The 25137-nt window shown below is 53.7% G+C and overlaps 2 protein-coding genes across 3 annotated transcripts; one reads left to right on the top strand and one right to left on the bottom strand.

Annotated features, from left to right (window-relative positions):
• Positions 1-914: 914 nt before the first annotated feature.
• On the bottom strand, positions 915-12705 carry LOC102283588 (galactoside 2-alpha-L-fucosyltransferase SEC1). Its single transcript, XM_005895386.2, has 3 exons — positions 12597-12705; positions 11670-11781; positions 915-2406 (listed from the first exon to the last, which is right to left on the bottom strand). Exons 2-3 carry the CDS (start codon positions 11749-11751, stop codon positions 1382-1384), a joined length of 1107 nt encoding a protein of 368 aa, XP_005895448.2. The 5' UTR covers positions 11752-11781; positions 12597-12705; the 3' UTR covers positions 915-1381.
• Positions 11879-19398, top strand: NTN5 (netrin 5). 2 transcript variants are annotated; one of them, XM_070386804.1, is made up of 7 exons: positions 11879-12014; positions 13970-14621; positions 15897-16085; positions 16256-16405; positions 16819-16872; positions 17076-17156; positions 18783-19398. In XM_070386804.1, the coding sequence occupies exons 2-7, from the start codon at positions 13991-13993 to the stop codon at positions 19145-19147; spliced, it is 1470 nt and encodes a 489-aa protein (XP_070242905.1). In that variant the 5' UTR covers positions 11879-12014; positions 13970-13990; the 3' UTR covers positions 19148-19398. The 2 variants fall into 2 exon arrangements, with proteins under 2 accessions (XP_070242905.1, XP_070242906.1); XM_070386805.1 differs by lacking the exon at positions 17076-17156.
• The last annotated feature ends 5739 nt before the right edge of the window (positions 19399-25137 follow it).

Consider the following 25137-nt stretch of genomic DNA (forward strand, 5'->3'; position numbering starts at 1 on the left):
CCTTCAGACCCTTCTCCTGCTTTAACATCCCTGTATCCTTAACCCCACATCATGATGACACCATCAAGGCCTTAAGAAGTAATGTGTATGCATGCTAAGTCACTTCAGTTGTGCCTGACTCTTTGCGACCCCATGGACTGTAGCCTGCCAGGCTCCTCTGTCCACAGAGCTCTCCAGGCAAGAATACTGGAGGGGGTTGCCATGCCCTCATCCAGGGAATCCTCCTGACCCAGGGATCGAACCTGAGTCAGGTTTGACTGGCACTGGCAGGCGGGTTCTTTACCACTAGCACCGCCTGGGAAGCCCCTAAGGAAGTAAACGGGGCCGCTAAATGGCTCTCAGGAGATACAATATTACCAATATATGAACAGAAAGGTGTTCAGCCTCACAAGGATGTGAAGAAACGGAAATTCAAATTTAAAAAGACACTTGGAGAGGGTTTTCAAACAGGAAAGAGATGTGACTGAAATGTTTTCCAAGCCAGTGCAGCTGTGTTCAGAGGAAATTTTAAGTGAACCTAAATAATTGTATGTTACTTTTTTAATATACAAAAAAGAGTAAAAATATTTATCTCCATACTTTACACCGAACAAAAGGAAACTGGTATTGTAATCACTTAATCCAACTTTAGTCCACATTAGGGCTCCTCACAGCGGCACGAGGTCCTGCGGGCATGGGCACTGCCACGGTGTCAGTTGCCTGCCCACACGGTGGACATGGCCATGGCAGGCTCTGCGGCCCCGCCCCTCCGTGGCCAACCTGCTGCTTCCATGACGTGCGGACTCCAGGTGTCCTTGCCGCTGCCAGCCAGGCCTGGGGTTGAGTCCTGCCATCTCTGGGAGGCCCTCCCACTTCCCACCCACCCTCACTTCTGGGGACTCCCCCTCCTCGACAAGGTTATCTCCCCAAGATCTTCCCTCTCATATTCTATTTTTTTTCCTTTTCTTTCACGATCTAAGGCCCCATCAAACCCAAAGCCCGAATTCGTTAGCGGCCTCAAACAGCCCAATCGAGGGCAGGAAAAGTGTCATTGCCAAACCCTCCAAAGAGGCAAGTACCAAATGTTTGGGCTCCATGTTCCCGGAGCTATAAAGAAGGAGAGGGCAAAAATACGTGTCCACTGCAAGGCCGTCCAAAGGCCCAGGCCTGCCAATCACAAACCTGTGACTGGCCAACCCTCACACCTGTTTCCAAGGAACTACATGAACGTGTGTTCTCAGAAGGAGCCTGCGTTAGGTTCGTTTCACAGGTGGAACACTAAGACACAGAGAGATTAAGTCACTTGTCCATGGTCACCCAGCTGGGAAGCTGAACAGCCTGGATTTAGACTCCGGCATCCAAGCCTGTCGGGCCCGATGGGGCGGCAGGGACCCGAGCGGGGCTAGGGGTGGCTCTCTCTGGCCTGCCCCAGGTTGGCTGCGATGCCCACCCACTCGGGCAGGAAGGCCGCCTGGGGCTTAAAGATCATGCGGAATCGGGAGCCGGGCAGGGTGAAGTTGGCCAGGTAGACGGTGCTCCCCCCAGCGAGGTAGGCGGCCCAGATGCCGAAGGTGCCCACGGTGATGACGGTGTGGTTACACTGCGTGAGGAGCGCGAAGTCCCTGGCTGGCGAGCCCTGCTGGCCGTTGCCCGCGAACACCACGTCCCGGTGGGAGCTGTTGATGTTCCTCCGGCACCAGGCCATGTCGTCGCTGGTGATCACAAAGAGCGGGCTACAGTGGCGAGCGCGGAACCAGTCCAGGGCCTGCTGCAGGTAGCCCCGGTCGGCCAGCACACCCTTCCACACGGTGGGCATGACTCGGACATAGTCCCCGCGGCGCACGTGGACCCCCACGTAGGTGCTCGGCCGACTGCCATTCACCCGCAGACCCCGCAGGAAGTTCTGGGCCTCCTCACGCACGTGGGCGTGCAGGGTGAACTCCTGGAGGATCTCGGCGCGGAGGTGGTGGTAGAAGGTCCAGGAGCAGGGGTAGCCGGTGAGGCGCACGTACTCCCCCGGGATGTGGCGGTACTGCTCCTCCATCCAGTCGTTCAGGTGGTAGTTCTGCCAGGGGACGCTCCTGGCCGTGGCGTCATGCAGGACCGGGAGTGTGATTCGGAAGATGGGGGCCAGCGTGCTGTGCATCTGGGGTGGGATGAAGGCGGCGCGCCCGTTCATCTTGGCCAGGGCGTACAGGGTGGCGTACTCCCCCATCTGGTTCCCCAGGCGGCCTTTGGTGTTGATGGTGAACACGCCCCCCCTCGGCAGGTGTCTGGGGAACAAGACCACGTGACCTGCATAGGCCCAAGGGGCGGGCACCAGGGCCAGGCGCCGGTGGCAGTGGAAAACAGTGGACACCGCAAAGATGACAAAGAGGAAGCAGACAGTGGATGAGGAAGGGCAGGTGGCCCAGAATCTCGTGGTGGCTGCGGGGAGGAGAGATGACTTAATTCAACAGGGGTGGCTGGGCTGGCATGACTTCCTTCGTCACCCTCCAAACCAGCCACTCATGCACTCACTCAGCCCATCCGGAGCACAGACCCTGAACCCCTCTGACCTGGGTTTAAATCTCAGCTCCAGCCTTTATAAAGCTGTGTGACTTTAGTCAGGTTCCTGCCCCTCTCTGAATCCCAGTTTCCTTGCCTGTGTGACTGGGACTTCCCTGGCAGCTCAGTGGTTAAGACTCTGCCTTTCAAAGCAGGGGATGCAAGTCTGATCCCTGGTCAGGGAATTAAGACCCCACGTGCTACATGATGCGACCAAAAAAAAAAAAAAAGAGTGGAGGGGATGACGAAGTCGAACCATTCGAAAGTGCCAACATTCAGCCGCATGTTTTCCTACACAGTCCTTTCCTATGGTTCAACCTCACAGAACTACCTCAGTTATAAGACTTTTAGGACAGTGCTTAGCACACAGCAGGCACTCTGTAAGTCTTGGAAAATAAAGACTTCTGGAGTATTTATTGTATGTAAACCTGAGAGCCCACAATCTATTAAGGCTGCGTAACGCAGAGGTTCAGAGCACAGACTCTGAGGGCAGATAGCCCAGGTTCGCGTGCACACTCCACCTCCTGGTGGGCAGCCCGGAGCCTGTTCTTTAACTCTTGGAGCTCACTTTTCTCCATAAAATGGGGTTAACCAAAGCGCCTGCATGAAGGATGTTTCTGGAAGGCTCCCTGCATGGTAAGTGCTCCCTGCTTCTGTCAGTGGACGTGGGGGATTCCAGCCGTCTACAGAGGCCTTGACGCCCTTGCCCCTGACTCAGGGCGGGGCCTGTGATGGGCCTTGGCCAATCAAATATGGCGGAAGTGACGTTGCACCATTTCTATCTCTTTTTTTTTTGACGGTGCCATGCAGCTTCTGGGATCTTAGTTCTTGACCAGGGATCAAACCTGTGCCCCCTGCAGTGGAAGTGCGGAGTCTTAACCTCTGGACCATGGGGGAAGACTCATAAAGAATGAACTTTTTGCGGGGGGAGGGTGCCATTTCTGGACCAGGACTTAACAGTCTGCTGGTTCCCACCTCCTGCTTCTGTAACATTCTCTCTCCCCGGCTGCCTCAAGCTGCCTGCTGCTAAGTCGCTTCAGTCATGTCCGACTCTGTGCGACCCCATAGACGGTAGCCCACCAGGCTCCCCAGTCCCTGGGATTCTCCAGGCAAGAACACTGGAGTGGGTTGCTGCCAGGGTCTAGCCCCGGCTGATCCAGGGTATTCGAAGGGGAGACGGCGTCGGTGACTATTTAAATATTCATCAAAGATATAAAGAGTAATAGAATGAGGATAGCTCAGTAGGAAAATTCAGTGGAGAAAAGAGGCTGAGTAGCTTGGTTTACGCAGGAGACCAATAAAACTTCAAGACAAGAAGCTTGCACCACTTACGTAGGCCGCAGGCGTCCTTCTGTTCTCCCGAAGGAGAGGAGACACTGAGGCCTCCCCAGTCGGATCTTAGAAGCCCAGGCATAATTAGTAAGCATGGCGGGTTCCGCGCTCCAGATGGAGACTCAGCCAGAGTTTGAGAGAGAGAGACATGGGGAGACCAGTATTTCGAGGAACTGATCCCAATTCTTTATTTCCCAGAGTCTGTTTTTATACACTGAGATGTTATACAAAAGTCACGTGGGGACAGCAGTCCTGACTTTTAAGTCAGGTGCTTCATACAAATGTATACAGAGGTCTTAAGGGTGTTACATCATCTTCTGGCCAGGGGGGCCTGCTGAGAATTTACGACCCTCTCCTTGTGACAGTGGTCAGTCAACCAGAACACTTTTTTCTCCAAGGGTGATTATTCTTAAAACAGACACCACCCAAATAAAGTTACATTCCTATAGGGTGAGGGTGTAGTGGGTTTTAGTTAAGGAAAGAATTTACTTAGCCTAAGGTCTAACATGATTAATATCAAAGGTTAATACTTATTTCTTCTATATATTCATTAATGTGTGTAAGGGCAGGGGATGTGGAGTCTTAGCAACAAACATTGGCTCAACAAATGAAAAACCCTTCACCAATACAATTTCTAATCAGCCCACTATACTTATACTAATGGTTTTCTAACTTTTCTAAGGAACCTGTTTTTAGAAGGTTTAAAGCATCTCGTGCCTCTCACAGTTGGGAGGCTGTGAGCAATCACATGTGGCCAGACAAGCCTGTCAGGCAGGCTAGAGAACCTTCAGAGGAGTTTGTAGGTTGAAATACTCCTATCACGCCCAGGAATTATTATTAACTGGAGCTCTAAGTTAACTCCTTCTCCGAAAGAGGTGGTGGGGGACAGCCCCCCGTAAAGTCAGAGGTGTAGGTGAGAGCACAAAGTAGCAAAGTAGGCAGGCTCTGGTTATGGGGGTAGATGCTTGAGAATTTCCAGGGGGACTCCTGAGGCTCCATCCTGCCTTTGCGTTATGTCAAGCCTCCTTCCTCATGACCTTTGTCACGGGCGGAGTGCCTCACGCCGGCCCCCAACAGGTTGCCATTGCCTTCTCCAATGCATGCAAGTGAAAAGTCAAAGTGAAGTCGCTCAGTCGTGTCCGACTCTTTGCGACCCCATGGACAGCATGGACTTTTGACCCCATGGACCCATGGACTGCATGCAGCCTACCAGGCTTGCCTGGGATTTTCCAGGCAAGAGTACTGGAGTGGGTTGCAAGCTGCCTAGGTTTAGCTTTTATATTAGGTCTCTGATGAGCCCTTCTTTTTTGTAGGTAACCACTTTACTGAGATAATATTCCAATACCATACAGTTCCCCCATATAAAGTGTAAAATAGCTTGTAGTATATTCGCAGAGTTGGGCAAGCATCACAATTACTTTTAGAAAAATTTTATCACCCCCAACTGAAACCCTGCACCCCTTAGCCATCCCCACCCCCAGTCTTCCCCTCCTCTCCACCTCCTGCCAGCTCATCTACTTTCTGCCTCAGTGGATTCACCTACTCTGCACATTGCATGTAAATGAATCACACATTAAGGGCCTCTTTGTGACTGGTTTCCTTCACTCTGTGTCATATTTCCCAGGCTTACCCATGGGGCAGCATGTGTTAGCATGTCACTAATTTCTGATGTTCCCCTCCATGGTTCTGTCTCCTTTTATTTATCAGTTCATCAGTTCCTAGACATCTGGGGTGTTTTCCTTCTGGGGTTATCAGGAATAACATTGCTATGAACATGCATGTCCAAATCCTTGTGTGGACCTAAGTTTTCATTTCCCTCAGGGATTTACCTGAGAGTAGAACAGCTGGGTCGTGTGGTAACTAACAGTGTTTAACAGTTTCAGGAACTGCAGCCTGGTTTCCGAGCAGCTGCCTTATTTTCCATTCCCACCAGCAGCGTATGAGGGCTCTGATTTCTCCACATCCTTGCCAACACTCACCACTGTCTGTCTTTCTGACCACAGTGGTAGTGCCATGCTAGCTCACTGAAGCCTACACTTTTGAACTCACCCAGGCCCCTGGCAGTTCCTGCCCCGACTCCACGGCTGACTGGGCTCCATGAACCTCAGCTTCCCCACCCGTGTAGTGGGGTGGATGACCCCTTCTTCAGGGGTTGCTTCTTTTTCAGGCCATCGCTCCCCCGCTCTCCCCTGGGCTCCGAGAAGCGGTCTTCTCACAGTGCGTCTTCAGTGTGTCCTGACCCTCTATGTCCCCTTCCCTGCTCTGTTCCCTGACCAGCCATGCCTGGTTTCCCTGTGGCCAGGAGACCCCCAAGGCCCTACAGGAGCCCTGGATTGCGTGGCCCTCACTCCTCCTCATCTGGCTTCCATCTAAACCCCTCCAGGCTCCCCATCTGTCCTTCCACCGGTCCCCTTAAATGTCAGGGCTCTGTGGGCCTCACCTCCACTCTCCACCTCCTCTTCCTCCTATATTCCAGGGTCCCTCACTTTATTAATCTGACCCCTTTGGGAAATATGAACACTCTCAGGCCCTCCTCAAAGGTCTCCCATTCAGTGTGGGTTCCCAGTGAGGTCAGCTGGCTCTTACCACATGAAGACTAAGTATATGTCACGCTCCCTCCCCTGAGGTGTACAGGAAATGCCTTGCTCGCTGCTTTGATTTCTAAAAAGCCAATTAAATCTGTCCCTGAGCCCCTCTGCTCTCTGGGCTGGTGATAAGTGTGAAGTGAAGTGAAAGTCACTCAGTCGTGTCCAACTCTTTGCGACCCCATGAACTATACAGTCCACGGAATTCTCAAGGCCAGAATACTCGAGTGGGTAACCTATCTCCAGTGGAGCTTCCCAACCCAGGAATTGAATTGGGCTCTCCTGAATCACAGGCGGATTCTTTACCAGCTGAGTTATACTCTGTCCCAATCTGTACCACAGCCTGCCCATCTCGGGCCCCGCCTGGAGTCCTATTCTTTGGGGTGGTGGCGGAGGGGGGATGGTGGCGGGGAGCAGAGGAAGGACCTGAACCTCTGGTCAGCTCACCCACCTCAGTCAGAGCCTCAAGCAGGTTCCAAACCATCAGGCAAGCTGAGCAGGGATTGGAGCCAGGACTACTAGGGAGGAGAAACCAGCTCAGGACCAGGGTCACCTCCACCATGTGCGACCCATGCAGCTGCACAGGGCCCCTCCTCTGCTCCAGCCATCTAGAAATTCTCCATGACTGCCGGCAAGGCAGCCGGTTTTCATTTTGCCTTGGGTTCTGCCAGTCACGTGACTCAGATGGTAAAGAATCTGCCTGTGATGCAGGAGACGCAGGTTTGATCCCTGGGTAGAGAAGATCCCCTGGAGAACGGAATGGCAACCGATTCTAGTATTCTTCCCTGAAGAATCCCATGGACAGAGGAGCTTGGCGGTCTAAAATCGATGGGGTCGCAAAGAGTCGGAGAGACTGAGCGACTAACACTGCTAATCAGGTAGGTAAGCACTCTGGCTGCTATGTCTTTGAGTCTCAAGGGCTCCCTCTCCTGTTCGCTCATCAGCCTACACAGCTGAAAAGCCACGGGAAATAGTCAATCAGAGCTGATGAAGCCCAGGGCTGGTTTTGCGGCTTACATTCCGGTCCACAGTTCCTTATCGACCACTTTTATGAAGATTGGAGGTGAACCCCAACCTGAGTTGAAATCATCTGGAGACAAAATTTTAACCAATGTGAGGCTATTCATAGACTTATTTTGCAGTGAGTGCCCACTTGTTCTGCTTGTAGAAACAATAACATTTGATATGGTGAAGTTGAACGGTTCTATGGAGACCTACCAGACCTTCTAGAACTAACACCCAAAAAATATGTCATTTTCAGTATAGAGGACTGGAATGCAAAAGTAGGAAGTCAAGAAACACTTGGAGTAACAGGCAAATTTGGCCTTGGAGTACAGAATGAAGCAAGGCAAAGTTTAATAGAGTTCTGCCAAGAGAACGCACTGGTCAGAGCAAACACCCTCTTCCAACAACACAAGAGATGACTCTATACATGGACATCACCAGATGGCCAATACCAAAATCAGATTGATTATATTCTTTGCAGCTAAAGATGGAGAAGCTCTATAAAGTCAGCAAAAACAAGACCAGGAGCTGACTGTGGCTCAGACCATGAACTCCTTATTGCCAAATTCAGACAAATTAAAGAAAGTGGGGAAAACCACTAGATCATTCAGGTATGACCTAAATCCAATCCCTAATGATTATACACTGGAAGTGAGAAATAGATTTAAGGGACTAGATCTGATACACAGAGTGCCTGATGAACTATGGACAGAGGTTCGTGACATTGTACAGGCGACAGGAATCAAGACCATCCCCAAGAAAAAGACATGCACAAAGGCAAAATGGCTGTCTGGGGAGGCCTTACAAATAGCTGAGCAAAGAAGAGAAGCGAAAGGCAAAGGAGAACAGGAAAGATATACCAATCTGAATGCAGAGTTCCAAAGTATAACAAGGTGAGATAAGAAAGACTGCCTCCTTGATCGATGCAAAGAAATGGAGGAAAACAACAGAATGGGAAAGACTAGAGATCTCTTCAAGAAAATCAGAGATACCAAGGGAACATTTCAGGCAAAGATGGGTTCAATAAAGGACAGAAATGGTATGGACCTAACAGAAGCAGAAGACATTAAGAAGAGGTGGCAAGAATACACAGAACTATACAAAAAAGATCTTCACGACACAGATAATCACGATGGTGTGATCACTCACCTAGAGCCAGACATCCTGGAATGTGAAGTCAAGTGGGCCTAAGGAAGCATCACTACAAACAAAGCTAGTGGAGGTGATGGAATTCCAGTTGAGCTATTTCCAATCCGAAAAGATGATGCTGTGAAAGTGCTGCATTCAATATGTCAGCAATTTTGGAAACTCAGCAGTGGCCACAGAACTGGAAAAGGTCAGTTTTCATTCCAATCCCAAAGAAAGGCAATGCCAAAGAATGCTCAAACTACCGCACAATTGCACTCATCTCACACACTAGTAAAGTAATGCTCAAAATTCTCCAAGCCAGGCTTCAACAAAACGTGAACTGTGAAATTCCAGATGTTCAAGCTGGTTTTAGAAAAGGCAGAGGAACCAGAGATCAAATTGCCAACATCCGCTGGATCATGGAAAAAGCAAGAGAGTTCCAGAAAAACATCTATTTCTGCTTTATTGACTATGCCAAAGCCTTTGACTATGTGGATCACAATAAACTGTGGAAAATTTTTAAAGAGATGGGAATACCAGACCACCTGACCTGCCTCTTGAAAAATCTGTATGCAGGTCAGGAAGCAACAGTTAGAACTGGAAATGAAACAACAGACTGGTTCCAAATAGGAAAAGGAGTATGTCAAGGCTGTTATGTTGTCACCCTGCTTATTTAATTTATATGCAGAGTACATCATGAGAAATGCTGGGCTGGAGGAACCACAAGCTGGAATCAAGATTGCTGGGAGAAATATCAGTAACCTCAGATATGCAGATGACACCACACTTATGGCAGAAAGCAAAGAAAAACTAAAGAGCCTCTTAGTGAAAGAGGAGAGTGAAATAGTTGGTTTAAAGCTCAACATTCAGAAAACTAAGATCATGGCATCTGGTCCCATCACTTCATGGGAAATAGATGGGGAAACAGTGACAGATTTTATTTTGGGGGGCTCCAAAATCACTGCAGATGGTGACTGCAGCCATGAAATTAAAAGACGCCTACTCCTTGGAATAAAAGTTATGACCAATCTAGATAGCATATTCAAAAGCAGAGACATTACTTTGTCAACCAAGATCCATCTAATCAAGGCTATGGTTTTTCTAATAGTCATGTATAGATGTGAGAGTTGGACTCTAAAGAAAGCTGAGTGCCAAAGAATTGATGCTTTTGAACTGTGGTGTTGGAGAAGACTCTTGAGAGTCCCTTGAACTGCTAGGAGATCCAACGAGTCCATCCTAAAGGAAATCAGACCTGAATATTCATTGGAAGGACTGATGTTGAAGCTGAAACTCCAATACCTTGGCCACTTGATGCAAAGAATTGACTTACTGGAAAAGACCCTGATGCTGGGAAAGATTGAGGGCAAGAGGAGAAGGGGACTATAGGATGAGATGGTTGGATGGCATCACCAACTCAATGGGCATCAGTTTGAGTAAACCCCAGGAGTTGGTGATGGACAGGGAGGAGGCCTGGCGTGCTGCAGTCCATGGGGTTGCAAAGAGTCGGACACGACTGAGCAACTGAACTGAACTGATGGGATGCTGCCCAGGCCCCACTGAGGGGTGTATAATATATAAGCTGCACATCCCATGGTGCTGTCAAAACAGTTTCTGCAGCACGTCTGGTGCACAGAGTTTCAGATACTGGACTGTAGGCTTATCTTCACTCATTGGGTCCTCATGATCTCCCAAGAGTAAGGTACATTTTTCTTCCAATTTAACATTAAAGGAAACTACGGCACAGAGAGGTTAAGAAACTTGCTTTGGGGTACACAGCTAGGAAAGAGGTGAAGCCTGGATTTGGAACCAGTGTGGCTCAGGAATCTAGGATCCTGATTACTGTCTTGGGTTTTTCTACTCTGCCCTGAGAAAGGGATACTCAGATGCACACTCTCAGTGCAGTTGTTGCTGAGTTGCTAAGTCGTGTCTGACTCTTTGTGACCTCATGGACTGTAGCCCACCAGGCTCCTCTGTCCATGGGATTTCCCAGGCAAGAATACTGGAGTGAGTTGCCATTTCCTTCTCCAGGGGATCTTCCCAACCAGGCATTGAACCTGTGTCTCCTGCATTGGCAGAAGGATTTTTCACTGGCTCCTTTAGAGATGATCATCACCTCAGGAAGCTCAGGTTATTAAAAGCAAAAGTGAGAAAGCAGGCTTTCCTCTAGGGAACATTAGCTTAAGAAACTTTTAATTTCTGCACAAGTTAGCCTGCCCCTCACGCCGCCTGCCCTGGATCCCATATGTCCCCCTCTGATCTGGGGGTGTCTCTTTTTCTGGCAGCTAACCCCTCCTCACAGCTTACATTCAAATCCTATGTCCCCATCCTGCCTCCGCCGCTGTGCGGGTCACCCAGAACCAGAAGCACAGACTGCCTCGGCTGCGCCCTCCCGCCGGAACAGTGGGTCCCCAAACCCCACGGGCCCTCGCTGTGCCACAGTCAATGCACTCAAGGCCACAGTAGCAAATATGGTGCCCCATTGTCCCGAGATCCACGCCTTTCTCAGTGGGAAGTGATAAAAAATGTTATCTTTCTAGTCAAAACCATTAGGGTGTGTAATACAGTTGAGGGCAACATTTGTACGAAAATTTCACCCCTGAAGTCTTGAGGCCTCACAGTGAACTGGTCATGGGGAAAGCTGCTTTGAGCTCTGAACCCCTGGGGGGGTCCCCGATTTCTCCCTCCAGCCGCTAGAACCACCGAGGTCCCAGGCATTCATTTCTCCCCTACCCCGACCCCACCAACTCAGAAAGCAGCCCAAGTCTTTGGGTTTCCAGGTGGCTGGTGTGACCCTTCAAAGGGCACTGACTTCTAGGGCTTGAAAGCGCCTGACCTTCATGCTCAGTTAACCCACAGCTGGCAGAAGGTTCCAGAGGGCAGGAGGGGCTGGAGTGGGGTCCCACCTCGGTGTGAGCGGCCCTGACACCACCCCCCACCCTCAGCAGGTCTGCCCCTTCCTGATTGCAGCCACCACCACGTGGCGGGGCTGAGCCCCAGCCTGCCCGCCCTTAGGAGCTGTGGGGCAGGGGCTGGGTGTGAGTGGAGCGCGGACCCCAGACCCGGGAAGGCCATCTGGCCGCTGTCCCCTCCTACCTGTCTTGAGCTTCCTGGGCCAGCCTGCTCGGGGATGTCCAGCTGCGGGCCGCTGCGGGGCAACGGCTCTCATGTCCCACATCGTCCCGGGTGGTATGGCTGCCAGGGGTCCCTGCAGGGAGAGCATGGCTGCCTTGGCGAGGGGACTGGGGCGGGGTGGGGGGGCGGGGGTGGTGTTGGATTCTTAGGCTCTGCTCTGAGCTCCCGCCCAGAACCCCCACTAGCCCGGGGCCTGAGAACAGCCACTCCGCACTCACTCCCCGGAGCCCACGCTGGCCGCCAAGCTCCTGCGGGAGAGAACATGTGAGCAGCTAGCGGCAGAGGACAACCTCTTCCAGGGCACAGGTTTGGACGACGGCAGGGTGAAGGGTCGGGTGGGTGCCAAAGAAACCAGGGAAGAGGAGCCTGAGTCCCAGAGGGACCCCCCCCACTGCCCAGGCGAAGAGCCTGACTCTGGATCTGGTGGGAACACAGCTAGTCTCTGCTCCTTGAATGGGGGGGGTGGTCAGGGTGGGCTATAGTTCCCACAGTGGGTATGGACCAGGGGCCGGACATCTGGGCTCCCCAGTGGCAGGGGCTGGCTTCTCGATCCCCCAGGAACATCGGGGGACTCAACCCGTTTGCCTGGCGTACTAAGGCCATAAAGCAGTGCCCCTTGAACCACCCAGGCGAGAGAGGAGAGGTGGGAGATGGAGTGAGCGCCTTATAAGGCAGGTGCCAGGGGACCAGGGCAAATGCCCCGCGCCAGAGCTCAAAATGGCGCCAGGCTCCTCCTCAGGAGGGGTGGAGGCCATGGCAGTCATCTGGGGCGGGGGAGGTGGGGACCCTGGGGGCGGTGAAATCAGGCTGGGGAGGGATGTGACCCCACCGCACCCACTGGTGCCTCACAGACTCCCAGTGGGGGCCCATGCCCAGGTCCAGACTTACCCAGGGGCCTGGACTGTGGGGCCCAGAGGGGTTCAAAGCCCCTAGACCTGAGGGAGCTCTCCAACGGGGGCTGCCAGCCCTGGACGGGGAGGAGGAGCATTCCAGCACCAAGTCCTTCCCTGCCCGTGCCTTCCCAGGCCTGGACTTCCGGCTCCTGCAGATGCCCTGGCCTCTAGCCCTGCCCTGTCCGGCCCCTCTCTCTCCTCCCTTGGCACCCGCCACCCCCATCGTCTGTTCCCCCTTCTTCTCTGGGGACTTTACAGCCGGTGGGCAATGTGGGGGCTCTGATTCCTGGACCCTGAGGCCTAGGATGGCAGTGGGAGCCAGGTGGGCTGAGATTATCAGAAAGTCCTCAGAAATGTGAGCACACAGGGCCCTCCCATCCCAAGCGGGACACCAGGGCTTGACCTTCTCAGCCCCCCAGGCATTCCAGCCCAGGCTTCCAGCCCCCAGGCATCCCCACCGGGGTCCCTAGCACGGTCCTCTGGGTTCTGCGTCTGGGTGAGAAAGGGTTAAGGGTGGGTGGAGGCTGGGGGTGGGTGGCAGGGAGGCTTGGTTGTTTGGTGATAATCCCCCTCCGTGCCCTGGGTGTGGAGAACGAGGTTAGGGCCCCACGTGGGAAAGGGGCCTCCCCTCTGATCCCCGATCCCCATGGACCTGCCTCCTGCTTCTGATCCCCCAGCCCAGCACCCCTGCTCTCCCCCCAGGTCAGGCCTGCTGCACTGCCCGCTCTCCTCCGGCTCTGCAGGCGTCTCCGAGGTCCCGGCCCCCAGGCTCCCCGGGACCCGCTCCCCCTACACCTGTGGACTCCGGTTTCCCAGCCGCCATCTTTCTGGCCTCGCGGTCTCCCCTTGCATCCTCCTCGCCCCTCCTGCTTCCTCTCCCTGCCTGGCCCTTGCCCTACACTGGCCTTGCCCCCTCTCCCTCCATCTGTCTGTCTGCGCCCCTATCTGTCCGTGTCTCTGTTGCTTTGTCACTGAGTGTTCATCTGTCTGTAACTCCGTCTGCCCTGCCTTGCTCTCCCCCCTTATCCCCCTTGTCCTTGCTGGAAGTTTCCCCATCTGTCCCCCCGCCCCGCCCTCTCCCCAGGGCCCCCTACCCCTCAACACTGACTGATAGCGCTGGGGTGTTAAGCTACGGATTAGTTCAGGCAAAATTCTCGATTTTGCTTGCGTTCTTTCCCCTTTGGCTTATGTAAACAGTAATTCTCCCCAGATGGAACTATTTTCCTCGCTCAGAAGCAGCCGGGAGAGGTCTGGGGCAGGGCCAGGGGTGGAATGCCAGGGTTCCTCAGGGAGCCTGGAGAGCGGGGTGGAGGCTGACCTCGGGGGGCAGCCCGAGGCCCCCAGCCTGGCCACTCCTCTCCTCTGCAGGTACTTGCCTCTGCTGGAACCATGCCCGTGACCTTTGCCCTCTGGCTCCTCCTGAGCCAGGCCAGCGCCGACCCATGTTACCACCCCGGGGGCCGCCCCCGCTTCTGCCTCCCACCCGTGACCCAGCTGGCTGGCATGGCCGCCTCCTGTCCCCAGGCCTGTGGCCCCTCCCCGGGTGTGGATCTCGGCCCACGGGCCCCCTGCAATGGCAGTCTGACCCTGGGCCTGGGGGGCCCTTTCCTCCTGTCGTCCGTCAGCCTGCGCTTCTGCACCCCAGGACCCCCAGCCCTGGTCCTGTCTGCCGCCTGGGCCACCGGAGGGCCCTGGAGGTCACTGTGGCGCAGGCCCGCCTGGCCGGGGGCGTTGGGAGGGCCCGAGAGGGTGATCTTCCGGGTCCCAGCGGGCCCGAAGGCCAGCGTGGTGGCCAGTCACCTCCGCCTGGAGCTCGGGGGCCGGGGAGGGCTGGCAGCCGCGGGCGTGAGAGGCCGCTGCCAGTGCCACGGCCACGCGGCCCGCTGCGCTGCCCGCGACCGGCCACCCCGCTGTCGCTGCCGCCACCACACCACCGGCCCGGGCTGTGAGAGCTGCCAGCCATCCCACCGCGACTGGCCCTGGCGGCCTGCCACGCCCCGGCACCCTCACCCCTGCCTGCGTAAGTCCGGGGCCCGCCCCGACCTGCCCTGACCCGGAGCCGGGCCCATGGTCCAGCAGCCAGGCAGTGTCCCTGAGGGCAGGAGGCTCTCTCCTACCCCAGAGCTACCTGCCCCTTGCTTCTCCCCCACACTGTCCTCTGGCAGCACCTCTCTTGGCTCCCCTGGCTTTCCCCCACCACCTCTGCTGCTTCCATGCCCACCGGGGGCTCCAGCCTCTTGGTGACACCTGATCACGGTGATGTGGAGAACACTTTCTGAGCCCCGCCCAGGGCCTGGCTTGTCGCAGGCGCTCAGGTGGTATTTAGTGAGAGGGTGGAGAAAAACAGGGCAGCTGGATGTTTTTGGACTCATCAAATCAACCATGGTGGGGGAAGCTTTTATTCATCAGACACATTTTTATCCAGCACCTACTATGTGCCGGGCAGGGATTGCATCAGGCCCATTCTACAGATGAGGAGACTGAGGCTAGAGCTGGGAAGTTCTGTGCTCAAGGACACGCAGTCAGCAGGTGGCAGGGCTGGAACGTGAGCTCAGGAGGATAAGCCCAAGGGTCCTGGCTTGTCCCGAACGTGCTGTCACACTAGATGTTCTAGGGCAGCAGATGGGCGCACAGCCTCAGGAGGCAGCCAGACTGCTTGGGTTCAAATCCCAGCTCACCAGCTTCCTGGCTGTGTGACCCCCAACTAGTGACCAAACCTCTCTGTGTCTCCATTTCCTCGCCTGTAAAGTGAGGAAAACAATAGTCTTTCCTCTACAGGCTGCAGTGGAAATTCAAGTCACGGATATACATAAAGTCCTTAGGACCTAGCACGGAGGTCCTGTGTTGCTCTTTTTAAATGTTTCCCCAGTAATTCGAATAAGTGGTCAGGTTTGAGAGTCACTGCCTTTGAAATCTGATCAATGCCCCCCAGCAAAATGTACATGGTAGGTGGTCCTCCTGCGAGGAAGTAGATATTGTAAATGTCATCTTATAGCAAAGGAGTCTGAGCTGCAGAAAGGAGGCGTCGCCTGCCCATGGAAAGAGTGAGACACTTCCACGCGGGGGTCTGACTCTGTAGCCCACTCTCTACACCCCGTGTGTTCATCAGTCCCCTTGGCTCACCCAGCTCCAGTCCAAAGCACCGCCTGTTTTAAAGATGAGAATGAAGGGCTTCGGGGACCCAGACTCACCTGGGGAACCCCAGGCAGTCTCTCTCCTGAGGGCGGTGGGGGGAAAGCTGGGAAAGGGGAACGGAATGGCGGCCTGAGGCGCCCTCACTCCATCCTGTTCCCAGCCTGCTCCTGCAACCAGCACGCGCGACGCTGCAGGTTCAACTCTGAGCTGTTCAGGCTGTCGGGCGGCCGGAGCGGGGGCGTTTGTGAGCGGTGCCGCCACCACACAGCCGGCCGGCACTGCCACTACTGCCAGCCAGGGTTCTGGAGGGACCCCGGCCAGCCCATCAGCAGCCGCAAGGCCTGCAGGGGTGAGTGCAGCCTGAAGCCCCGCCTAGAGGGAAAGGCAGCAGGCAGGTCTGTGGGAGGAGGGGCTGGGGGCCTGCGGGCGGAGGGGGCAGGGAATTCCAGCCTCCCCAGTCTTGGGAAGGAAGAGGCTGGGAGCCCGCACCCTACCTCCCCAGCTCCTCTCCTCACGCAGCCTGCCAGTGCCATCCAATTGGGGCAACAGGCGGTGCCTGCAACCAGACCAATGGGCAGTGCTCCTGCAAGTTAGGGGTCACTGGCCTGACCTGCAACCGCTGTGGTCCCGGCTACCAGCAGAGCCGCTCCCCCAGGATGCCCTGCCAGCGTGAGTCCTGGGGGCGGGGCCCCGAGTCCCAAGTGGGGTGGGAAGGAGATAGCCAGACCTCCAGGGGGCAAGATGGGTGAGGACCGGGTCCCTGGGAGACGGAAGCTAGAGACTGGACTCTGTGGCCTTGGGGAGGCGGAGACTGAAGTCCAGTCTCACCCTGTGGAGGAAGAGGCTAAGAGCCTGGATTCCTGGGTCTGAGAGAGGTCTTAAGACCGGGACTCCTGAGTCCAGAAAGTGGCGAGGGACCAGAACTCCAGGTCCTGGGGGAGAAAGGCAAAGTGTGCTTCCACTCTTGGGCTTCAAGGAAGCAGGATGCCCCGTGAGGGGTCTGGATGCCTGGTTTCCTTGGGGGCAGCGAGGTGCTGGTGGGAGGTGCTAAGAGGCCTTACCTCTTCTCTGCTCTCTCACAGGAATCCTAGAGGCGACAACCACCCTTGCTACAACCCCTCATGCTTACAGCTCGGGTAAGACAGGCTGGCCTACAAATCCCTGGTAGCAAGAAGGATCAGGGATGGGGTGATTGGGCCACCAGGAGGGGATCCAGGGGTGGTTCACTGAGCGCAGTCCCAAGGGTTCAGGCACCCCAGCTGTCCATCAAGATGGACTGTGGGGGATGGGCAGGGGCAGAATGCTGTAGCCCAGGCCTCAGGAGCCCGACCCTCCCCAGACCCTCAGTGTCGAAACTATTGCAATACTTCGGACACCAGGATACACATGAGCCTTCAGAGGTACTGCCAACAGGACTACGGTGAGTGCCGGGGAGAACAAGGGCCAGCAGGCGCACAGGGGCTCTGATCTGCCTCCAAGCAACTCTCTTCTTTGGCCTTCACTTTCCTCATCTTAAATGGGAAGGGGTGCTGAACTCTAAAGGGCCTGTCCTGATCTAGAACCTAAAGGGACAGCAGACAATGGGCGGAAGGGGGAGTGGGGAGGGTTACTCCCTACCTTCCTAGGTCTCCTTTCTCCCTACGTTCTTGGTCTTGCAGAGTTTCACAATCTTCTTCAGCCTGACATCCCTGAGTGGGGGAGGTGGCCTCCTGAGGATGGAAAGAGAAAGGCAAACTGGTTGAAAGGAGGGACCCTTGCGCTGTCTTGTCTGTCTCAGGTCCTCCACCCTCCTTCAGGGCTGTAGCCCCATTCCCACAGACTCCCCCACAGTTTCCTAATCCACCAGTCTACACCAGCCCCCTGAGTCCAGGGCCCATGACCTCAACTGTCTTGGACACTCGAGTTCAGCCCAGCCCCAGTTACTCCCCTCAGTGGTACAGGATCCCAGACCTCCCCTCCCTGAGGCTCACCATCTGGCCACTAGTATCCTTGGAACTCCAAACGTGGAGGTTTCTGCCCCCCCCCGCCCCCCCCCCCACCCGCCCCACCTCCCATGGGAATCTTCCAGCCCATAGACTCAGCTTGCCCACCAGAGGGCTGCTCCCAACAGATCTCATCTCATCCCCTTAGAGGGGACACTTCTCTGAATCACCACTAGTAAGACCTCAACCCTGGGCTTCCCAGGACTGACCTCCTTCTGGCCCCCAAATTAATTCTAGATGCAGATCCCTCCTAGGGCAATATCTCTGTTTTCCAGGGGCTCTGTTGGTCCTAATACTTTCTGACTCTCTGGCATTAGAGACCTGCTGCTGCTGCTAAGTTGCCTCAGTCATGTCCGACTCTGTGCGACCCAATGGACGGCAGCCCACCAGGCTCCCCCTTCCCTGGGATTCTCCAGGCAAGAGCACTGGAGTGGGTTGCCATTTTCTTCTCCAATGCATGAAAGTGAAAAGTGAAAGTGAAGTCGCTCAGTCGTGTCCGACCCTCAGCGACCCCATGGACTGCAGCCCTCCAGGCTCCCCCGTCCATGGGACTTTCCAGGCAAGAGCACTGGAGTGGGGTGCCATTGCCTTCTCCGATTAGAGGCCTGGACCTGCCTTTTCTGCCTTGTTCCAGCCCCACCCACTGCAGGGTCCCGGGAGACCTCTAACCTTTAAGTCATTCCTATACCTGCTGTTTCTAATACGGTCTCAAAAGCATCCCTGGTGGTGCTTGCATATTTCCTGGTGGGCACCTGGGTTCCTGGCCCAAGTCTGACCTCCTCTCCAGAGAGACCGCCCACCCACCCCTCCCCTTCACAATCACAATCCTGGGACCCAACCTCACACTCCAAACGCCTCGCCCTCCTTGTTTTGACCCGTGTCCTCAGAAAGACCTCACTCCTCACAGCACTGGGCCTCTCACCCTCAAAGCTTCAAGGTCTCTGTTCTTCCTGATGCGATTCTGGAAGCCCACCCTTGCGTCCCAGGCCCCTCCCCACCAAGACTAACCTCACGGGGCCCTCAGGCTACCCCCGGCCCAGGCCTGACCTCTCCCCTTTCGGCAGTGCTCCACGCGCAGGTGCTGGCGTCCGAGGCAGCGGACACGACATGGCAGCGGCTGGCCGTGCGCGTGCTGGCCGTGTACAAGCAGGGAGCACAGCCCGTGCGCCGTGGCAGCCAGGCCGCCTGGGTGCCCCGCGCCGATCTGACCTGCGGATGCTTGCGCCTGCGCCCCGCCAACCACTACCTGCTGCTGGGCAGAACGGCTGGCGGCCCAGATACTACACGCCTCGTCCTCGACCGCCACGGCCTCGCGCTGCCCTGGAGGCCGCGCTGGGCCCGGCCGCTGCGGCGGCTGCAGCAGGAAGAGCGCGCCGGGGGGTGCCGCACCTTGCGGCCTTCGACCCTGAGCCCCGAACCCAGGCTCTAGAGCCGAAGCCCCGCTGCCTCGAATGCCATCGAAGGAGCTAGAAGCAACCACGGGAGGCGCCTTTTACCTCGACGCTGAAGCGTCTCTCAGCGAGCCAATCAGACGCCACGGAGCACCAGACGTCACTGGCATGCGCCAGCACCCAGGAGTCAGGAAGGCCTTAACTAAAGGCCGTAGAACTCTTGGTCTCTGGCTCGGACACTTGACCTTTGCCTTGTGGAGCAAGTCCCCTCAATAAAGTCTCAACTCTTGAGGAATCTTGGCTCCAGACCCCTGATCTGTGCTGGGAGAGTCTAGGAGGGGCAAATAAAGAAGGCCATGAGGAAAGTCGTGAAACCAAACATGGCTATAGAGGCTAGTCAGAGTTGTGTTGCTTAACCATTGGCTAAAGCCAGTGGAAGGGAGGGTGGCTAGAAAAGGCGGGAAACACACCTGAGGAAAGCACAGCAGTGTCGGATTTCCAGAAAGTTCCAAGTTAAGAAACATTTGATTCCTAATGGCCCCAGGATGGTCTTAGAAAGTAATAGAACTTTGAGTGACTATCTGAAGAGGGTTCTGTTGGGTCCACCCGGTCTTGAACCAGAGGCTAAACCCTTTCCTGAGGGAATAGCCAATTGGGAGCCACAGAGCAGTCTGATTTCATTTGGTGCTAAGCAGAATTGGATTCCACCCAGCAGTTGGGTACCTACAGACCAGAGTGTTTGTTGCTCAGTCATGCTGACTCTTTGTGAGCCTATGTATTGTAGCTTGCCAGGCTCCTCTGTCCATGGGAGTCTCCAGGCGAGAATACTGAAGTGGGTAGCCATTCCCTTCTTCAGGGGATCTTTCCCACCCAGGGATCAAACCTGGGCCTCCCATATTGCAGGCAGATTCTTTACCGATCTGAGCCGCCAGGGAAGCCCTAACAGGCCAGAGGGGTGGGGTTAAAAAAGGCAGGAAGTAGTAAGTACTATGGAATGGAAGGTCATGGGACTTAGGATTTTTCACGTCACCTTGGCCTCTGAACCCACAATGAAGAACAGAATTTCAAATTTGAGTGACCTTTGTAGGAGAGACAGTGAGTACTTTGAGGGAATCTCAAAGAGATATGACTTAGGGTTCACTGGGGCCTAGAATGGAGAAGGAAATGGCACCCCACTCCAGTACTCTCGTCTGGAAAGTCCCATGGGTGGAGGAGCCTGGTGGGCTGCAATCCGTGGGGTTGCAAAGAGTCGGACACGACTGAGCGACTTCACTTTCACTTTTCACTTTCATGCATTGGAGAAGGAAATGGCAACCCACTCCAGTGTTCTTTCCTGGAGAATCCCAGGGACGGGGGAGCCTGGTGGGCTGCTGTCTATGGGGTCGCACAGAGTCAGACACGACTGAAGTGACTTTGCAGCAGCAGCAGCAGGGGCCTAGAAAGCAACCTCTTCTTTCCCTGAGAGAAAAAGCAGGCCTGAGCCAATGAGGAGTCTGGTTGCACCATGATGTCATTGGGTGCTAGGCAGAGAGAACAGGCTCTCCCGCCAGTGTTCTGAGTATGCCCCTAAGGAAGCTGAAAAAGGCAGAAAATAGCCTGCAGGAGGTGACTGTTAGACCCCCAAGCTACCAATATAATCCTGTATATGGGAAGGCTTGCCTTTGGCCTCCAATAGGGCCCTGGCTGTGGGCATATCTGAAGCAGGAGTTAGGAATCTTTAAGGGGTTTTATAGGGCTACCCAGATGGCACTAGTGGTAAAGAACCCAGCTACCAATGCAGAAGACATAAAAGACGAGGATTCAGTTCCTGGTTCAGGATGATTCCCTGGAGGAGGCATGGCCACCCACACCAGTTCTTGCTTGGAGAATCACATGGACAGAGGAGCCTGGCAGTCTGCAGTCCACAGGGTTGCAAAGAGTCAGATACGACTGAGCAACTTAGTATGTCAAAGGGTTTTCTAAGTAAGAAGAGTTCTCTGTTTCAGAGATGGCTGGATGCCTTATCTTGCTCTCTCCATCCTTTTCTGAAGAAATTGAGGCTCTCAGAGAGACCACCTTGAAATGGGGGCAAGGATTGAAACCCACATGTGTTCGGTTTGGCTGGAATCCTTAACCACCTCTTCTATAAAGAAACTGAACGAGAGAGGCTGGGAATCTTAACAAACATCACACAGCAAGTAGCCAGTATTCAGACTTAGTTCTCTGAGCTACCCAGTCAGTAGCCACTGCCACGTTGGTACTTAGTGGCTAACATATCAGACAGCGCAGATAAAGAACATGTCCACTATCACAGAAACTTCTATAGGATGGCATTGCTCTATAGGTGATTTTCATGAAACTCATGGACTCTGGAGCCAGACTGCCTAGGTTCAAATCCCTCTCTGTCCCCTAAGTTTTCCCATCTGTAAAATGGGAGTGGTGATGATGTTGATAATAGGAAATAACCCACAGAGCATATTATGAAGATTAAATTAATTAACATGTGTATGTAGGGCTACCCCAATGGCTCAGTGGTTAAGAATCTGCCTGTAATACAGGAGACACAGGAGATGTGGGTTCGATCCCTGGGTTGGGAAGATCCTCTGGAGAAGGAAATGGCAACCCACTCCAGTATTCTTGCCTGGAGAATTCTGTGGACAGAGGAGCCTGACAGGCTACAGTCCATGGGGTCACAAAGAGTCAGACACAAATGAAGTGACTGAGCATGCATGAACATGTAGGGACTTCCCTGGTGGTCCAGTGGCTAAGACTCCGAGTTCCCAATGCAGGTGGCCTGGGTTTGACCCCCGGCCAGGGAACTAGATCCCACATGCCACAACTAAAGATCTCTCATGCCACAACCAAGATCGAAGAGCTCGAGTTCTGCAACTAAGACCTGGAGCAGCCAAATAAATAAATAAATACTTAATTTTTAAAAAGATGTGTATGTAATGAGCTTAAAATAGTTTCTGCACAGAGTAAGAGCTTTTGGAGTTTGTTTTCATGATTTAAACACCTGGTGGCCAGACATTCCCCGGGAGAGGTGAACCCAGAAGGTGAGATCACATTTCAGGAGGATTTTTGCTGGGCTCCCCTGGGGAGTGGGAGTTGAGAGTTGGGGCAGGAAGGGCTGTGGGAACCACCCAGGCTCAGAGTCCTGTCCCGGCTGCCTCCCACCCAGGGGCCGGGGAGGTAGGAGACGAAAGTGAGGAACAGGGCGAGCCCCATATGTTCCTTATGACCCAAACTTTGTTCCCAGCGCCCAAGACGAATAGGCGTGAAATCCACATCTGGGCCCCACCTCCGGCCCGACCATTCCCTCCCGCCTCTGGGCGCTGAGCCCAGTCTGTCTTGTTGCTATAATGAGGGCAGCACAGGTGGCTTCCAGAACTCAGAAGAGGCCCCTGCCGTCCACAGCATCATTGTTGGCTTCCTAGAAGAGCAGACTCCTAAAATGCGTGTGAGCTGAGGACGAGTTTGCCCAGCAGAAGAGGTAGAAAGGCCAAGTTAGAAGTTACAGTGGTAATGGCTAGCACTCTGGGCTCTGAATCCGGTGACCTGGGTTCAAATCTCAGTGGAACCTGCATTCCTTGCTTCTTCCATGGACAGAGGAGCCTGGCGGGCTATAGTCCATGGGGTTGCAAAGGATCAGACATGACTGAGCGGCTACACTTTCACAGTTTCAGGAAGTCGCAGTTGGTGCAAAGGTCCAGAAGCCAGAGGGCCCGGTATGGTCAGAGAAGAGATCTGAGGCTGGAATAAGCAGTAACCAGGACTATGGGGCCTCTAAGACCAGACTGAGGGCCTGAGTTTTTTCCCCAGGGGCACTGGAGAGCCGTGGGAGATTTATGAGTAGAGGAGGGGTGGGGTCAGCCCTGTATGAGCAACAAACGATATGGACAATTGTAGAGGTGGCTCGGTTCACTGGGTGAGCCCAGAGAAGGCCTTGAACCCAGACTGCAAGTTGGGTTCTCAGAGGAAGTGACATCAGAGGTAGGTCTTGAAGGACAGAGGAAGGAATTGGTCATGACTAGAAAGGCGGAGAGTCAGGGAATTTGTCCAGGGGTACTGGGGAGATACGGGATGGCTGTGACTTGAGGAGAGGCAAGGTCACCTCTGGACGTAGAAGACTCCTCTGGGATCCCTAGAGGGTAGACTGGAGGGGGAGGGAGACTGGGGGTGGGTGGAGGGGTTGGAGAGAAGATCCTGGTGGGAAGAGATGCATTCTGAGCCAGGGCTGGGTTTATAGGGACAGAAAGAGGGTCAGAAAAATGTCACCTACACTGGGAAGACTTCCTCTTACCCCCATATAAGAAGAAATTTCTCTTAGCCATTTTGTTCTTTTTTTAATCAATTAGTTAATTACTTTGACTGGGCCAGGCCTGAGTTGTGGCCTGCAAACTCTTAGTTGCAGTGTGTAGGATCTGCATGCATGCACTGGGGGTTCAGAGTCTCAGCCACTGGCCCACCAGGGACGTCCCCTCTGCCTCTGTCTTCACAACGCTATGGCCTCTGTCTAAAATCCCCCTCTGCCTTTCTTTTCTCCTTCTTCTTTTGAAATTGAAATGTAGTTGATTTACAATATTGTGCTAGTTTCAACTGTGCACAAAATGATTCTGTTTTGAGGGCAGGAAAAGGGGGTGATAGAGGGTGAGATGATGGTTGGATGGTATCACCAACTCATGGCATGGACACGAGTTTAAGCAAACTCTGGCAGATAGTGACGGACAGGGAAGCCTGGTGTGCTGCAGTCCATGGAATGGCAAAGAGTCGGACACGACTGAGCAACTGAACAACTACATATATATATGTATATGTATATATATACTTCTTCCCGATTCTTTTCCATTATAGTTTATCAGAAGATATTGAATAGGGACTTCCCTGGTGGTCCAGTGGTTAGGATCTGCACTTCCAATGCAAAGGACATGGGTTCAGTCCCTAGTCCAGGAACCGGGATCCTACATGCCTTGCAGCCCAACCAAGAAAAAAATATATATACATATTGAATATAGTTCCCTGTCCTATACAGTAGATCCCTGTTGTTTATCTATGTCTTTATTTTAAAAGAACATATGTAATTGGATTTAGGGTTCACCCAGATAACATGGGATGATCTGATCTCAAGATCACCATCTTAGTTACAACTGCAAAGACCCTTTTGCCAAATAAGGTCCTATTTACAGGTTTCAGGGAGATGTGTCTCTTTTGGGGGGGATGGGGGGCACCAGTCAACCCACGACATCTTGGGTGAGTCACTTTCCTCTCTGAGCCTCAGGGGTTCTAACTGTATAATGGGGCTAATACCAACCCCCACCTCAAGGGGCAACTTTGAGGGTTAACAAAACCTAAGGAGTGTATGGTCCAGCTCCAGTGTCTAGGAAACCCTCAGTCAGAGTGGCTGCCATTTCTTGCTGATTGATTTTTTCCATCAGAGCTGGGTTCTTCTGCCAGTCTCTTCCTGCCACTTCCCCATTTCTCTGCACATATGTCTCGGTCATAATTTCCCCATCGTTCTTTGTTTCCTGCCTGTGTCATTTGGGGCAAGTCACTAATGCCCTTGGAGGCTTGGTTTCCTCATCTGTCAAATGGGATAATAACTTCCTCCTTTTCTTTTCTTTTTTTTTAACTTCCTCCTTTTCATGAAGAGACTGTGATGATTACACGAGCGAGTCCTTAGAAAGTGCTCAGAACTTTGCCTGGTTCTTTAGCAGGTAAAGCAGGTGCTTTACCTGCTAGCTGCTGCCACTGTAATTATTATTATTATCATCGTTATTATTGTTACTACTACTGCTTTGGTTTCCTTTATCTTGCCTCTGTCTTCCCCTTCTCAACACATTCTTGCCTTTCTGAATAAGGCAACCTCTAAGCCTTGAGGGTCATTGAAAGTCTGTCTCTCTCCCTTGCTGTCTCTCTTCCTCTCCCCACTTATGATGAGTTTATTTTACTTTATTTTTTATTTTTTGGGCCATGACATGTGGCATGCAGGATCTTAGTTCCCCAATCGGGGATCAAACCCACAGCTCCTGCAGTGGAAGCACAGTCTTAA

Source organism: Bos mutus, chromosome 18 (assembly GCF_027580195.1).
Source record: "Bos mutus isolate GX-2022 chromosome 18, NWIPB_WYAK_1.1, whole genome shotgun sequence".
Classification (NCBI taxonomy): domain Eukaryota; kingdom Metazoa; phylum Chordata; class Mammalia; order Artiodactyla; family Bovidae; genus Bos; species Bos mutus.